This window comes from Microchirus variegatus, assembly GCF_963457635.1.
Source record: "Microchirus variegatus genome assembly, chromosome: 13".
In the NCBI taxonomy this organism is placed as follows: domain Eukaryota; kingdom Metazoa; phylum Chordata; class Actinopteri; order Pleuronectiformes; family Soleidae; genus Microchirus; species Microchirus variegatus.
Genome location: NC_139814.1, coordinates 14,182,611 through 14,199,703, shown reverse-complemented (window position 1 = coordinate 14,199,703; position 17,093 = coordinate 14,182,611). Strand labels below are relative to the sequence as shown.

Sequence of the window (17,093 nt, the reverse complement as noted above, 5' to 3'; positions counted from 1 at the left end):
AAATAACGGTGTGATCAAAAATATCACACAAATGTCAGGAGCATGTTTTCACAGTTGGAATGCAACACATGTTAACTTTTTCATATTAATGTTTGTTTAAAGACACTTATATTATTATATTATAGCACAAGTGTTTTATCAAAAATGACAAATAAACTGTAGGATCCATATGTTCGTGCAGGATTGGAGACAGAGCTGCTGCAGAATGACTGGAGCGCGAGTTATAGATCTCTGGCAGACAAAAAAATCTTTAGACCAGTTCTCACCATTCACCACTAGAGGACGCTCTATTCCACCACACTGATACCTGTTATCAAGATCTGGAACTGTGGAAGACTTAAATCACTTCAGCACTTCTGTTATTTGGCAAGTGCAGTGATCAGTCTTGTATAAAGTACATTAAAGGTGATAAAATTACAAGTATTTTAGCAGAAAATTACTCTGCTAGAAGATTAAATCACTTTTTTTAAATAATATTACTTAAGTAAAAGTCTTAAAGTATATGACATGTACTGTACTTAAGTACTCATTTTCTCATTTTCTCATTGAAAATGTGCTATAGTTTTCTTTCAAATGGGAAGGTTGTGAGTTAAATTCCTTGGCTCTGTTAGTCTATATGTGTCCTTGACCATAATACCAACTTTTGCTCTGAGTAAAAGTAAAAGTTTCTAGAAATACAAATACAGTAAAGTTCAGATATGTAACTGTTGCACTTAAGTTTCATTACAACACTCAGTGCATTTTCAGCTGTTTTGCTGCCTAATACATTTAATACTATACTAAAGCATTTATAATCATACGTCCAGCAGCTGTTCATGACTTTATTGCCTCAGATACTGTGATTCTGCACATACTGTGTACATAATGTGTGTAAACATGCTGACACAAAGTTGGAACTTGTATATTTCATGTGACACTCGTGTGACATCTTCACCATGTCTGACTGAAACTGCACGGTAAATTAACGTTCCATCATCCAAAGTCAAATGAATGAAGTCATTTCCTGGAATAGCTCTGTCGCCTTCTTTCCTCATATCCTGACTCAGCTGTGGCTGGCAGCTCACTGTTGAATGTGTGCCGGCGATCACAGTGACGATATTTCATGTCGAGCGAAGGTCTTGTCTCTTCTTTCAGACCAATCCCTTCTGCTCAGACGCCTCACATCGTCGCCGAAAATCTGATGTCGCACGTTTGTGGAGTCATTATGTGTTTGAATACGTTTGACTTGTGTCCTTTATCCAAAGCACACACAAAAAGACAGATTTATAGTTTGACACATCGCCCTAATCCTAATACAGCACAGATTGAGATGGTTTGGTCAGAGATAGTGATTAGTGATTAGTGATAGTGACCCTTAGAAAACAGAGCATTTTAGCTGCTTTTTTCCATGACTATGTTAAAACATACAGTTTATACAGAGGCTATAAGAATGTGCAATATAGAGTGTCGCATATCCTTTTTTATTCAGCACATCCTAGATAATCCTAGACAATTGAATTTGTAAAATCTGGAAATACGTTTCCACAATTCAAAGTTCTCCTGGCTCATTTTTAGTGACTTCTGCACAATTATCACTACTTTATATCACTACATTATATAATATAAACACGTATAAAATTAATCATAACGTTGACCTAACAACACATAAGAAGACATAATAAATATGTGAATATGTGACCTATGAACACACTCAGGATGTCCATATAAGGAGTTTATTCCCCCAGGAAGTTTCATGGGTGTTAATGGGGTTAATGGCAAATAATAATAATCAATAATTGTTGTTTTCTTTTCTTCTTTTCTTATTTTTGGATTGCCAGTTACACAAAATTTGAATTTAACTGTCACTACTGTTTCTACAGATAAAATAAACTGAAACTGTAGCATGTTTATAAGTGCAACTGTCACGTCCCCTGGATTTTCCCACACTGTAAAAAGAAAAAATTGAGAAAACTCAAAATTTCAAGGCAACTTACTGCAATCAATTGTTCAGTTTACAGCCCTTTTAACCCCAACAGAAGATTTCAAGGTTTTTTTTTAAAGTTCCATCAACTAATATTATTTTGTTAGGAATTCTTCTAACTTAGAATTGTGCCAATTCAAAATAAAAACAGCTTGCCTAACTAATCTTGTTCAGATAATGTAAAAAAAATTATAAAAAAAATTAATTTTTGAATTTTGAGTTGGCACAACTCTAACTTACAAGTTTGTGCAACAAAATAATATTAGTTGAAGGAACTTTAAAAAAAAAACTTCTTTAAAAAAAAACTTCTGCAATCTTTTGTTGGGTTGTAAACTCAAAAATTGATTGCAGCAATTTAATTATCTTATTTAGAATAAATCTGCCTCCTGTGAACAGTCTTTTTAAACCACTGTATTTTAAAGCTCCATATTTCCTCAGGTGCACTGTAAAAAGAAAAAGTTGAGAAAACTCAAAATTTCAAGGCAACTTACTGCAATCAATTTTTGAATTTACAGCCCTTTTACCCGTTTACATCTCAAGTTAAAAAAAAAAAAAGTTCCATCAACTAATATTATTTTGTTAGACAAACTTGTAAGTTAGAGTTGTGCCAACTCAAAATTCTGTTTTCAAACAGTTTGGCTAACTAATCTTGTTCAGATTATTTAAAAATTAAATTAAAACATTTTGAGTTGGCCAAACTGTAACTTAAGTTTGACTAAATAATATTAGTTGAACTTTTTAAAAACTCAAGATATTTTGCTGAGCTGTAAACTCAAAAATTGATTGCAGTAAGTTGCCTTGAAAATTAGAGGTTTTTTTTACAGTGTGATACTTGGTATAAAAACTTTGAGACTCACTATTATAGGTGTTGTAAATCCGTAGTTGACACCTGTAATGTTTTATTACTGCCTCCTTCCTCTCTTGGCTTTTCTGTGTCCAACCACAGCCACCCAGCACACAAAAAGCAACCAATGAGCACAAAGAAACCTGCAAAACATGACAACATGGAAGGTGGAACCGGGGAGCGTTTATCATGTTTTGGGAAGGATCTAAAGGAGCGAACAGAGGATGTTTGCAAGGAGACCTTCAGACGAAAACCCCAGCGCTGTGCTGAGAAGAGACGAAGAGACACAAGGCCAGAGAAAACACTGAGTTGTTTAATGATGTTTGAACATCGAGTCTCAGTGCAGTTTGTCACACCGTGATGTTAAAAACCCCACAGGGGGAACGTCGTCTCTGTGTTACAGCGTGTGGATCTCTGTCTCCTCTGCATTGTCGTTCTTATTTTATTGCTTCTCTTTATAAGAATGCTTTATTTTACACATTTCTTATTTTATACCACATTGTGTCGGAGAGGCCAGAGGCGCAGCTTGTGAACAGGCAGGGCAGGCAACTGCTTGGGGCCCCCGAGTCGATAGGGGGCCTCCGACACTCGGAACCTGAGGGCTGAGGGCCGCCTCCCAGTCCCCCTTAAAAAAACAATATCCGATTTGCAATGTCATCTCAGTAGGAAAACCCCCTAAAGGGGCCCCACCTCACTTTAACCTCTGTGAAGTTATCGTTCTGCAAGTTGGAAAATGAAGAGGATTATTTATGTTCTTTACATTTATATTTTCACATACTTTTTAATTACAAGGTTTTTCCATGTTATTTCATTCATTTTGAAAAAAAAAAAATATTTTGAACTCATACATTTTTCGTTGGTGTCAGATTATTTGTAACATAATGGTGATGAACATTGGTTGGAAGGAAGGGCCCCCTGAGAATTTTTGCTTAGGGCCCCTACAGACTCTAGAATCGCCTCTGGGAGAGGCAGAAGAGAACGGCCGGTAAAAGGAGTTTGGAAACAAGGTCAATTGAGGTCACAGGTCAAGGTCACACTTACACGACGTAAAAAATAAACAATGAACCTCCACTAGTGAGTGGTTATGTTTGGACACGAAAATAGAAAGAGAGTTGGAAAAACCACAGAGTCACATGTTTAGAAGTTTATTGAGACTAAGAAAACACATAAACTGTACAGTACACACGTCTGTCTGACACACATCAGGCTGCTCGAAAATAAAGGAGACATTTATGTTTTACTTCATTGGATTTCATGCAACATTAGTAACATTAAAGCTATTCTAATGATTAATGTCTGTCTGGAGGCGTCAGATCATGCGGTCAATCTGGTATCTGGTTTTTTATTATTCTTTATAAGTGTTACCCCAGCAGCCGGTTATTAAGTCTATACAGTACTTGTTTTTCAACAGCAGAGTGGAGAAGTACATGTACAACAGGCAGTGGGTGAGATTCATAGTGGTGGAAATGAGCCGACTCCCTTAAAAAGACGAGGAGGAGCTTGTGTCTGACGTGAACCGCGCTCGTCTTAGTTACGCTACAGTATGTACAGGAAGTTAATCGATAAAAAGTCATATTTACACAAAAATACAGACATTCCATATGCCCTCACGCACCAATAGTGTTAATGTATTATTGTTTTCTTCACGTACCACAACACAGAAATGTTAATGAAACGAACCAAATCCAACAAACACTTTTATTTCGTGGTCATGTTGGAAACATAATAGAAATATTGAATTATCATTCATGACCGAGGTCACTAATATCTGCTGTCACCCTGTGCTGTCAGTTATAGTAAGTAAAGCACTTCAATTTAAATTATTGACAAGAATAACAAACTTTCTTGGAACTAGTGGACACATTTGCACCTTTTTGGGTTCTTCATTTTTCATTTGAGGAACAACACGGGGACTATACAGAATCTTACAGAACCACAGTAAAAGAGGACAATCACATTTATCAAATTACTCACATAATGATTTAACTGAAATGTAATCATTTTGCTCAACAAATGAAAGGACTATACCTAAAAAATCACACATAAACAGATAATCAGTCAGAAAATTAGTATGGAAACCACTTCTATTAAGATCTCATACCTGATATAATATGATAATGTTGTGGAACCATGACTTTAACCCAAATCTCTCCAGTTTTTATCAAAAAACAAACAAACAAAAACAGCAGAATCTAACCGAACTCTAACATTAGGGTTGTTTCTGTCTGTTGCCATGGCAGCACCACAATGTATGATCTCTGGTCTGAATGCCGTCAGCATCCACTCTTGCTCCTTCAAACTCGGGCCGCACCGCTGAGCGGATTGCACAAACCTGAGACAAATGTGCACTCACACATATCACATACTCTCTCGATCACACACACACACACGCACACACGCACACACACACACACACACACAGGGATGAGTCTGCAGTCTGGACACCCGCTCTAAATTTCTCACCAGCTGACTGTCAAAACCAACAGAGGCTGGAGAGTCACAGAATGTCTCTCTCATCATACTTCTCTCTCTCTCACCATTTCCCAGCCTTATTTCTCCTCATACCACTATACATCATCATCATCATCATCATTGTTATTTTATTGTTTTTTTTCATGCACGTCTGACAAAAGCCTGACAAAAGCCACCGTGTCCGTTTTGGGACAAACCGTCCAAAGACACATGTTGGTGTCTCTAACAACTTCCGAGACACCGACATGGATTCAGTTTTTATAAATGCAACAAACAAACAAACAAACAAACACATTTAGAGCCACAAATCCAGAACAGCACACATCATCGTAAATGTAAGTCAACATTAATGACAGCAAAGGTAAGAAAGACAATAATCCAAGAGCTTCAGAGAATAAAGTCTCAGTTCTATTCAGGCAGGCAGGCCATCTTGGGTTTTTCTAACCTGGTCATTTCATTACAATCTCCTTTTTTTTTTTTTTTCCAGTTCCTGGATCTGAGTCCAGTCCAAAACCACCCACGCCACACACCAGAGCTTCAAATATTTTGAATAAGTATGACAAAGTGGGAGAATTTCCTTAGACTTGATGAGCAGGAGAAAATAGGTCCTCCTCAAAGTTGACTCAGTTCTGAATGAATTCTGTATCACTGAGGAAATGTTTAGCTCTTTTTAAAATGCAGGCTTGTTTTGTTCATACCCATCTAACATCTTCAATTATGCAGTAGTTCCTGGTGACATGAAGGGCCATGCTTTCATCTGAATCATCCCACTTCCTCCTGAACGTCTCTGCCCTCTCTGTCAGTGTCCTTCTTTCCTCGTTTTCTGGCTCTTACACTTTCTGCTGCATCTCTATCTGTTGGCCTTGTCTGCTGTGACTCTGGCCCTTCCCGTTCATCTCGTACATCGAGCTCTTCTGCTGCTGACGTCGGTAACACCACACTCCGACGATGACGGCCGCGGCTAGCGCGCACACGGCCACGATTACGCCAATGACTGTGGGACCTTGGAGGGAGGAGCTTGGAGGACGGGGAGGGCAGTTGTCGCCGATACAGATCGTCTCGCCCATCTCCCCTTCAATCTCCCCCCTCTCGCCGGTCTCACCGGGCAGGTTGTGCTCCTCCATCACTCCAGAGAGGATGTCGTTGTCGTGCACTGGAGGAGCTGGGCCTTGTTCGAGGAACGGGTGCTCGGTAAGGTCTCCGTGCCACGAGTCAGTGGGAGCTGGTTGCTGTGTGTCATAGTCAAGCGTGTCAGAGTACGAGGTGGAGTCTGAGGGCTCTAAAAGGTCAGGGTATGGGGCAGGAGTGTGGATGAAGTCAGGCCAGACCTCCAACCCTCCAGCTTTTCCAGACTCTACGGTGGGAGATCCGTGTTCCTCTGGTGAGATTGTGTCAGGGACAGGTCTACGAATTTCCACGTCATTGGGTCTATCTGTTGTCCTGGCAAGTGTTCCCCTCTCTCTATGCTCTAGCTTCACGCTCTCAGTCGTGGACTCTTCTTTTTCAGCCCCCGCTGGAATGACAGGGTAGCCATCAAGCCAGGTTTCATCCGTCGTTGTCTTTGCTCCCGCTCCTTTCTTGGTGACGTTCTGAGGCACATCTGTCGCTACAGAAAAGATGATACGTGGATGCTTGTCACCATCGTCTTCATGGCTGTCATGATGTTCATCGCTGTCATGGTCATCATGGACATGATCGTCGTGATTGTCTTTGTTGTCCTCCAGATCGTAATGCTCCTGACCATCATCACGGTCTGGATGCTCCCTTGAGTCTTCCGGCTGCTCTCGTACAGCAGCATCATGATCGTCACTCTCGTCCTCGCGGTTCTCGTAGCTTTCGTGGTCATCGTAAGTATCGTCTCGCTCGTGATATTCCCGACTGCCATAGGGAACGCGATCATCTTCATGTTCTCCCATGTCATAGTGATCGTTGTGGTCATCATCGTCGTCGTCATGGTGGTCCCATCGATCCAGATCGTCATGTTGAGCTGGGATTTGCTGCTTTACACCATCGTCATGATCATCTTCTTCTTCTTCGTGGGGACTGTCATGGCCATCTTGATCATAATGTTGGCTGTCATCATGATCGTCTCTGCCATCTGCTTCATGATCACCGTAGCTTTCTGTCTCATGGTCATGGTCATCAACATCATCATGGTGGTGCTGGTGGTGGTGATGGTGGTGGTGGGGCCTCTCTTGGCTCTCTTGTTCTTTGCTCTCTGCTGATTGGGTGCCTGTATTTGTGGACACAGACTGTCCATCCTCCTCCTGAAAGGCCTCAGAGGGGAACCAGAACATGTGTTTCTGGGAGAGATGAGAGACAGGTGCTTCTGTGGCTGTAGCTCCTTCTATCCTCACCACCTGCCTCCTCTCCTGCTCCCACGTTGGATGTCCTACGAAGTCTTCAACAGCCCGGTCTTTTTCTTCTTCCACAACGCGGTCTCCATGCTGGTCTTGATATTCCACGAGACCATAGCTCGTCTCTTGCTGCTCCTGACTAATCTTCTCGTCTGAGTACGCAGCTCCGTGTACCTCCTCGTACACTTCGCCATGAGCCTCCTCTGGTCTTTCGCTATGGTGTTGTTGTTGTTGTTGTTCGTCTTCTTCTTCTTCTTCATAGGAATCTGTGTACTTGTCCTCATAGTCTATGTGAGTTTCAGTCTCATCTGAGGAAACACAAAGAGGAAAGTTGGTTACACAGTGCCTAAACCTTCATGATCATACAACACAAAAAAACGAAAAAAGTCATAATAACATTTTAGGACCAGCAGAACTAGCCTTAACAGATCTGAAGCCCTCATGACATGGTTTTTAGAGTGCTTAGTACCTTTCACATATTTACATATTTACAGTTAAAATGAGCTATAAGGGATGTGCTTGTCACCATTTTCGTGTCTTGCTCAAGGACACATATACAGTAGACTAGCAGAGCCAGGAATTTAACCCACAACCTTCCAGTTGAAAGACAACTCGTCCAACCACTGAGCTACCATGGCTCAATCCTAACTCCTCACTTTTTTAATACTTGTACTTCTAAAACTTAACCCTATAACGCCAAACGTATCATATGTGATACATGAGTTGTTGAGCACCTCCACATGAGCAGTGGGTCAATTTTTTCCCTGAAAAACCTGATGTATAAAATTATGGGAAACCAGACAGAGATGCAAGCGCCGCGTAGGTCACTTTGTAACATGTGTACTGTGAGAAATGCAGAGTGCATCTTTGTCTGAGCAACTGTGTTCAAGCCGACCATCACTCAAAATAAAAAGTTTGTGAACCGCAAAATTAGTAAAAATAACTGAAATGTTATTCCACACTTCCACCATGCCAGTTCCATTGCTGCATTGTTTTTGGTGGATTTGTTTGTGTATTTTTTGTTCAAGAAAAAAAACAATAATTTACCATTGTGACCTCCTATATGGAAATATGGAAAGGACCAATAAAGGCTCCAGTTTCCATGAATCAGAATTTTCTGTAAATTATTTAATGGTTTGTGCTTTACAGGGTTAAGTTCATTTTTGTGTCATTTTGTGTTTTACTGATGTAATATTATATAAAACTGACTTCAACTTCTACCAAAGTCATTTTCTGATAAGATACTTATCAAGTATCCCTTTTAGGTACTTTATACAAGACTGAAAATCAATTTGTGTTTGATTTTATTTGAGGAAGTATAGCTAACCATTGACGTAGCCTGGCATTCTGCCTTGAGAGACTCATTTCTCGTCAGACCCTCTGCTATGAGCTGGTCCACACTATGGTATGTCACGCTGGGGTGTCATCGCAGCCACGTTCTTTCCGACTCACAGTTAAGACTCTGTTTCCCCAAAAGCCAGTAATCAAACGCGGCTCATAACACTGGGAGCTAACAAACGAGGAAGTGAGGAGGCTGACCTTTGTGTGGTGCCCTGTCTGGGTCAAACTCATAACCTTTTTTTTTCTCTGCCTTTTCCCACTTCTGCCCTGTTCTCTAAAATTAACACTTTTTTTTTTTTCTTTTTTTTTTTACCTTTGACACAAATCTGCACCAGTCCATACCACTCTCCACAGCTGTCACAGAGCAGGCTGAAGGCACTGTGTCCACTGGGCATCACGTAACCTGGCACGCACGTGTACAGCAGCTCGTCACCCATCTCAAAGCCAGAGTGACCCTGCAGACGGGCGTTAGGGAAAGACGGCGGGTCTCCACAGGGCACGCCTGTCAACAACAAGCACAGAGATGCAGTTCATGTAAGAAAAGAAGCAGCATAAACAGTGGGGAGTAACTGTGAAATCTGACACTGTTAAATAAAAATGAATCCCTATCCACTATTCTATATTGTTGTCTAGTTTTACAGTATTGTTTGTAAGCAACGTGGCTTTGGGATGTCATTTTGACACATTGTCAAGATTAAGATTAAATGAATAATGTGGCAAATACACAAAGGGAACACAGTTTAAGGTTTTTTTTTTTCAGTTACTTTTTGCTCATTTCTTTGTTCATGTTGTTTGACAAATGAACATAATTATGAACATTTAATTTCAAGTGATTGAACCCATGTAAATTTCAAGTTTACTTGTCTACAAAATACACCTAAAGCTACAATGGTCAGATTCTGTATGAAAAGACTTAACAGCTTTTTCTTTAAAAAAAATAAAAAATAAAATCCTCCCTCATTAATCATCTCATGACCTGTCAGATTTATCTAGTGTAAATAAAACCATATCAAATGCAGTCCAGACTGACTATATATGTATATAATTTGTCACAGACCAAGGTTCTTCCTTACACACTGATCCTGAAACACATTGTGTACGTATATTTCAATACTGTATGTAGTTTTCTTTTGCTGCTGTCTCGGTATTAAAACCAACTTTTAGTGACAAGAATTGACCGTATTTACTGGTCATTTTTAAACAGGTATGTTGCCATGATAGAGTTATATCATCCAAACGTAAATGCATCAGATCAATACTTCACACTCGCTCTCTCTCTCTCTATATATATGTATATGTGTAAAAATATAGTTCTGTAGAGATATCAATAAAGGCATATCTGATAAAATCATCACGTGTCTTCCCTCACCTTTATCTTTGACACAGAAGGCATCCAGGTGTGCTGTGTCCGCTGTGACATTTTCTGTTCTCACGTCCACAGCTTTCAGTGCACTGCCCACAAGATTACACACCGTGGTCCTGGAAAACACACACACACACACACACACACACACACACACACACACACACACACACACACACACACACACACACACACACACACACACACACACACACACACACACACACACGACATTTATGTCATTTAAACCCACAGCTTGGTGGTGGAACTTAACATTCACAAACGCACAGAGAGCAAACGGCCGGGAGTGAAGCACAAAAGCACCCTTTAATGACGGTCACACTGAGGGCGGTCGTAATTAAAGTCAACGTGTTAACTTGTAACGCACACAAATTAAATCCCTTAGGTACACACATCATGTACAGGGATTCTTACACCATATAGTACAAGGCAAGTACTACATTTACAGCAATCTTTATTCTTTTAATTACAGATTTGAGGTACTTTATTTCTATTTCTTTTTTTACAATATATATGGATAGATGGATGTTTTGGTGGGAAATTTCAGTTTTTGTTTGCAGATTTAGTTATTTTTCAGAATATGATGAATATTTTTGGTCTGTTGCCTTTCATAACGAGGCTGCATGGATCCCTTTGTCATGCTTTTCTATAAGTTGCTGTCACCAAAAACTCTTCATGTCTGAAATGTATTAATGTTCCACGTCCTTGTCCTTCACACGAGGGGTTAAAGGATGCTGGAGCCAATCCCAGCTAACACGGAGTGAAAGGACACTTCGTCAATCCATCGCAGGCCCCAACAAACATTCACTCTCTCGCACTTGATCGATTCAGAGTGTGCAGTTAACCTAATCTGCACGTGTTTGGACTGCGCGAGACGGCTGGAGAACCCAGAGAGAACCAGAAGAAATAGCAAACTCCACACAAAAAGCCCTCGTTCAAACCGGGAGATGAACCAGTGACGCAACAATGCCAACCACTGCACCACCGTGCTATCCCTTATCTGAAATTATTTTGTTTAAATAGTTGTTAATGGGCTCATACCCTGGATTAAAATTCCTCCAGTATACTATGCCGTCACTCCAAAAAAGCTAATTTCATGTTATACAAGAATATAGTGTTGAAAGAGGCCTTGTTCTTGCAGAAAATGTTTTTTTTTTTTATACTTCATACATCTTCTACTGCTTTATCCTCCACATGAGGATCGCAGACATAGGGCAAAGGGTGAGGTACACCCTGACCAGGTCTCCAGGCCATCCCAGGGTCACATAGAGACAAACAACCATTCACTAACTCTCACAGCTATGGTCAAATGTCAAATTTACCTAATCCCCAAATCTGCATGTTTTTTCGGACTGTGGGAGAAAACCCACGCACACACAGGGAGAACAGGCAGACATGACTGTGTGGCCCACTTTTACTTACTAACCAACTAAAATGAGTGGACCTTAATAAAGTACATCCACAACTGAGAAAGAATAGCTCATGTACAACTGCAGCTCTGTGCTATATATGTGTTTGGGTGACGTGACGACACACACACACACACACACAGTATGTTGTGCTCACTCTGTCACCATCCGACGTGTTGCTTTGTCAAATATTATTCCTGCGTGACATCAGCGAGTCCAACAACAGACGCCGTGGCTCCAAAAATGCTGCCGTATCAGCAGACGTAGGCCGAGGCACAATATTATCGCAGTATGACATTTCAGGAATAAATGTTCCCATGCACCCCCCCAAAGAAACAGCCGACCTCATATAGAACAAAGAACAACATTGGTGATACAGTATGCCATGAAGACCAAATGGATAATGTGGTCAGTTCACACTGCCTGCAAGTGGATGTAGTGGCTAAAAACGCAGAGGTTTGCTGTCACGCTGGGTTCGCATCATCGTCACGTCGTTTATCATCCAAAAGCTGCAGATAAGGCCGATTCCATCTTCCCAGGCCAATCAAATCATGTTCCCATAACAGCTCCAGGCTGCACACGTGTCACTGAGCTCCAAGACATTATTAGAAATTATAACGCAGGTTTAACCGGTAATATTATAAACCATATATCATTAAATGAAAGAGGTATGGTCCAGAGTTTGCTAAGTTAATCAAAAGCGTCGAAGTAATTTGAAAGAATTTGAGCGGCGGTGCAGACTGTGAGAAGAGAGCAGCTGTGAGTCATGCCGAATGCTTGTGCGACGACCAACATTAGCTTATAAGGACAAAAGCTTGAGAGAGAGAAGCAAAAAGGAGTGAGTAAGCCAGAAATCACCAAGAAAACAGTCAGAGGGAGCCCAAGATTCTTTTCACATCAAACTATATCTCCAGCAGGCATCTGTGTGCTTGTGTGCTTGTGTGCATGCAGGAAAAAACCCTAAAGATATGTGTGTTTGTATAAGCCTGAGTGTTCATACAGTAAGTTGGTATTGTTGTGATTGGTTTCTATGGCAGCAGATATTTGACTGACAGGTCAGATGCAGATGTTAGGCCTCTGGGCGTCATCGCCGTGCTGTTACAAAAGAGACCTGAAAATGATGTCAGTGCAATTGTGAAGCATATGGACTGACTTATGAAAGGCACAACTGTAGGTGTCACTGATAGCATGGATGATGAGCTCTGTTCATGTCGGTAAAGTGCATGCAGACAGAAAACTGAGCAAGCTGAATGGAACTCTACCATCATTCACTTGGTATTTGGCAACTCTTTACAAGGCAGCACAGTAAAATTTGGTGATCAGTTTGTAACAAGGAGGTGGTTTTGCGGTAAAACTGTCTTATTTATACAGTAAAGACCAAGTATTAGCTTGAGAAATGAAGTGTGTTGGACATAAGGACTTCCAACATTACAAATTCCAATTCCCATTAGATATTACTTTGGAAATGGCATGGTATTAAGTACAGCTGCAAATAGGAGTAAAGGAATAAAGTGTAAACAATAGAAAGTGCCATTGAGAGCTACAATTTGCAGTGTATAGTGCATTGTAGACTGCATAGTTACGTATTGCACATAGTCTGTTTATAATGCACATTGTCCAGTTATTTAGTCGACCAATCGGTGGTTTAATCTGTTCAAAGGTTAGGCATGAATGGATAAAAGTACCCCAAGTACACATCTTTTCACTGGTGATAAACGTAACAGTAAAACACAACACTTTTCACTGAAGAATCTCTATCATGCTGTCATGACTCTATGTCACGTTGGTTTAGAAATGCAGAAAAAGACTGCGACGTGACCCATTTTTTGACATTAACCTTCGTTATCTTTACAAACACTGCAGAAGAAGGATATGAAGTGAGTTCAGGTGGACGAGCTTTTGAGGAGGCGGACAGAGCCACAGATAGACGAGACACTGTGAAACATCGTAAGTGGGTGTGAAAGCTGATGTCCACTGTCCAACATGCAGGGGAGTGTGCAGAAAATTAAAAAGGGGGGGGGGGGGGGAAGCATGCGTCAGCATTTCCACCAAGCACAAACTTCTGGAGGTGCACTGCATAGTGATGTGGGAAACAGTTTTTTGAGTATCTGCATTATGTTTAACTGACACTACATCTAGACTAGGATGACCAGTCGTCTGCAACAACTACTGGTAACCCTCTTCTTTCTTCAGGCCCAGATCATCTCTGTCTCTCTTTGTGACTCTGTCTTAGGATGCTCAGAGCTGTGTGTCATGTTACTGAGGAGATGAAGAGAGGTGTAAATGGAGGCAGTTGTCGACATGACACCCCGGCTCTGAATTCCCTCCTCCTCCAGGAAAGAACAGAGGAGCCTTTCTCCCCTCTGCGTTTTCTCTTTCCCTCTTGAAATGTGTCACTCTCTTCTTCCATCTCCCCGCTCTCTCTTTAACCGCCGCTGCCGCTGCTGCTTTTACTTCCTTTCTCTTTCATCCATTCCCGCGACCTCCTCCGGGCGCACAAGTGATGACCTTTTGTCGTCTCTAGAAAATCGGGAGTCCTCTCTACACATTCCTTCAGAAAAATAAATGAGCGATAAATACTTTTTAATAATTTTTTTCTTACCCCACTGTGCCTCCGTGGAGCCATCCACGCGTGCACGGAGAGAAGAAGCACTCCACCACGGCGTGCCGGAGATCCTCTGCCGATGCCAAGCGAGCTTGTTGTGAGGCACATGCCCGCTCAGCATCTCTGAAGGCCTGCGGGCCAGAAGAGTTTCTCAAGTCCAACACGAACACCCGACCTGAGAGGAGAGACACCAGGGAGTTAGAGGAAAACCTCTGGAACTTCTCATGACACAGAGTGACAGGCGTAGGTGGACATATTGACTGTGGACTAAAGCAAAATTAGCAAATCTCAAAGGCTTCACTTGACTTTTGATTGCAATGTCAATTCAAATGACAAGTTCTCATCCTTGCATATGAGTATGGAAGTGAATATTTAGATGGTATCTCGTGTGGTCATGCTCCATCATCTTTAACATTAGTCTGAACAACACACTATCATGAAAACTGCATCTTCTGACGTGAAGTCCGATTTTAGACCCAATATGTAGACGTGCACATATTAATCACATCACAATGTCCTAACTTTTTCACAGCAGCGATCGGAATGTAGACGTGATTCATGATGTCCTGTAACACTCAAACAGGACTATGAATTAAATATTATTTTGTTAACATCATCATTTAAATAATGTCTATTTCAGAACACGTCATTTATTACTAATTCTGTTTTCTGGTTTACGATCAAATCCACATTAAGAAGAAGACAGATGATGGAAAGTTCATCAATAACCAGTCAGAGCATAATGCGTGTTTCAGTGTCCTTGGTTTTTGGAATGGCTTTTTGAGTATTTGTAGCCTACTTTTTGACTAGTATGTACTACTAATATAACTACTACTACTACTTCTTAAACTACTATTGATTAAGGACGAGCTGATATGATACTCAGTATCAGTCAAAATCACTGCACCAGACAATGGACGGATAAAAATGTCAAATACAGTGCAAAAATCCAATACATCGCACGATTCATTCTGACTGTAAAAATGTAAATAAGACAATAAGACAGGGAGAACAATATTTGTTACACAGTTGGAGAATTATGTGGTCGGAATGACTCAGCTTCATAGTTCACAATGATCTAAAATGACTGTATCTGCAGATACTTGAGATTGTGATATCGGTATGGGAGACGATATGGGACACTTTTCAACAAAGTGATGTACAGTGCTGAAACAATAAAAATCCAGCAATCAATATACAAATAATATATACAATTAAATAATATATTGCAGCAATTGTAAGAATAAAATGATATAATACAAACAAATAAGACGTGTGCTAAGATGCATTTTTGTAATAAATAAATACATACACAGGCAGGTGAAGACCATTAATTAATCAAGACATATTAGCCTGACAAAATCAGCCTAATTGACGCCAGCTGCTTAATTATTAACGTCTGGGTGTGCGCGTGGGTTTTTCTCCGGTTTCCCCCCACACACATTCACGGTCAGTCCGTCACCACAGCATTAGCTGCAGTTCCGTGGACAAACACCGAAGAGGAGCTGCTAAAAACACGCTGCGTAAAAACCCTGAACCAAGCTGAACTCGAGTGCGCACTGCGCGCTCTAACGCCATCCGCGTGTCCATTACGCACGATGTTTTCAGACGCGTACGGCTGTGTTTCGGTATATTTACATTATATGTTGAATAACAGAGCAGCAAACTTCTCGGTGTGAGAGAGGAAATAAAGAATAAAGACACGAGAGAAGAGCAGACAGGTGCAGGTCATTTGCGCGCGCTTCCACCGCTGCGCGCTCGGAGTAACGGTGCGAGCTTCATCCACCTCCATCATGTAACTGTGGTGTAACGAAGCAAATGTTGACTTACCGTCTGCAGTAACAACAGAGATGACCACAAGACAAGCCAGGCATCTTAAGAGCTGTGATGAAAGTGTTCGGTTGCAGCGATCCAGCATCGTAAATCTCACTTTTTATGTTAGGGTGAAAAAAAAAGAGTCCAAAAACTTATCAAACTTATCACAATATATTCACAGTCTCACGGGTGAAAGTGGCAAAGTGAGAACAAAACTCCTGCTCTCCTCTGCCGGTGAGTGAACTGAAGGAGAGGCGGGCTGGTTCAGTGGCAAGTGCGGGCACCAACGGAAAGAAAACGGTCAGAGCGGCTCGAGAGCGAGGCGCGTTTGTCTCCACAAATAGTCGCCCTCGCAAGCAGATGGTGCACCGGTGTGAAAACTCGCGCGTCCCCGTCAGTAAATACGTCACGGCCTCAAAATCCTTCTCGGTGGGTAAAAGTGGTCAGAAGAGGAGACTGCAGAGAGGAAGAGGAGAGGGGGAGTGGAAAAGCTGCTGCTGCTGCTGAAGTGCCCTTGAGCAAGACACAAGCAGCTTTAAAGGTGCATTATGTAATAAATCTAAAGCAACTGGCCGTAAAATCCTCCTAATATGTCACAGAGACTCAGGAATAATGTTCATATAACAAACTGAACTCACCATATTGAACAACAATAGTGCAGCCAAAATATTTCCATAAAAAACAATCTTTTGCAGACTGCAAATTATGTTTATGTTTTGAAATCATGTTTTGGCATGTGGTGCCACCAACCGCCATCTACCAATCAGTCAGTAGAGTCTCAGCTTGCCAGTTTCGTCAGAGCGACAATGGCAGAGAAAAAGAAAGCTAAAAGACCTTGTTATGTTGAATTTGAGTGTGGTAACCATCTTTACCTATGGCGCCTTTAACCCTTCATTAATTGTATGT

General features: G+C 41.2%; 1 protein-coding gene across 1 annotated transcript; it reads right to left on the bottom strand.

Moving 5' to 3' along the window:
- Positions 1 to 6,106: 6,106 nt before the first annotated feature.
- On the bottom strand, positions 6,107 to 16,290 carry susd5 (sushi domain containing 5; the record flags this gene model as incomplete). The annotated part of the gene is made up of 6 exons (XM_083899503.1): positions 6,107 to 7,398; positions 7,510 to 7,941; positions 9,288 to 9,476; positions 10,344 to 10,453; positions 14,370 to 14,547; positions 16,203 to 16,290. The coding sequence occupies 6 exons, from the start codon at positions 16,288 to 16,290 to the stop codon at positions 6,107 to 6,109; spliced, it is 2,289 nt and encodes a 762-aa protein (XP_083755629.1).
- Positions 16,291 to 17,093: the final 803 nt, after the last annotated feature.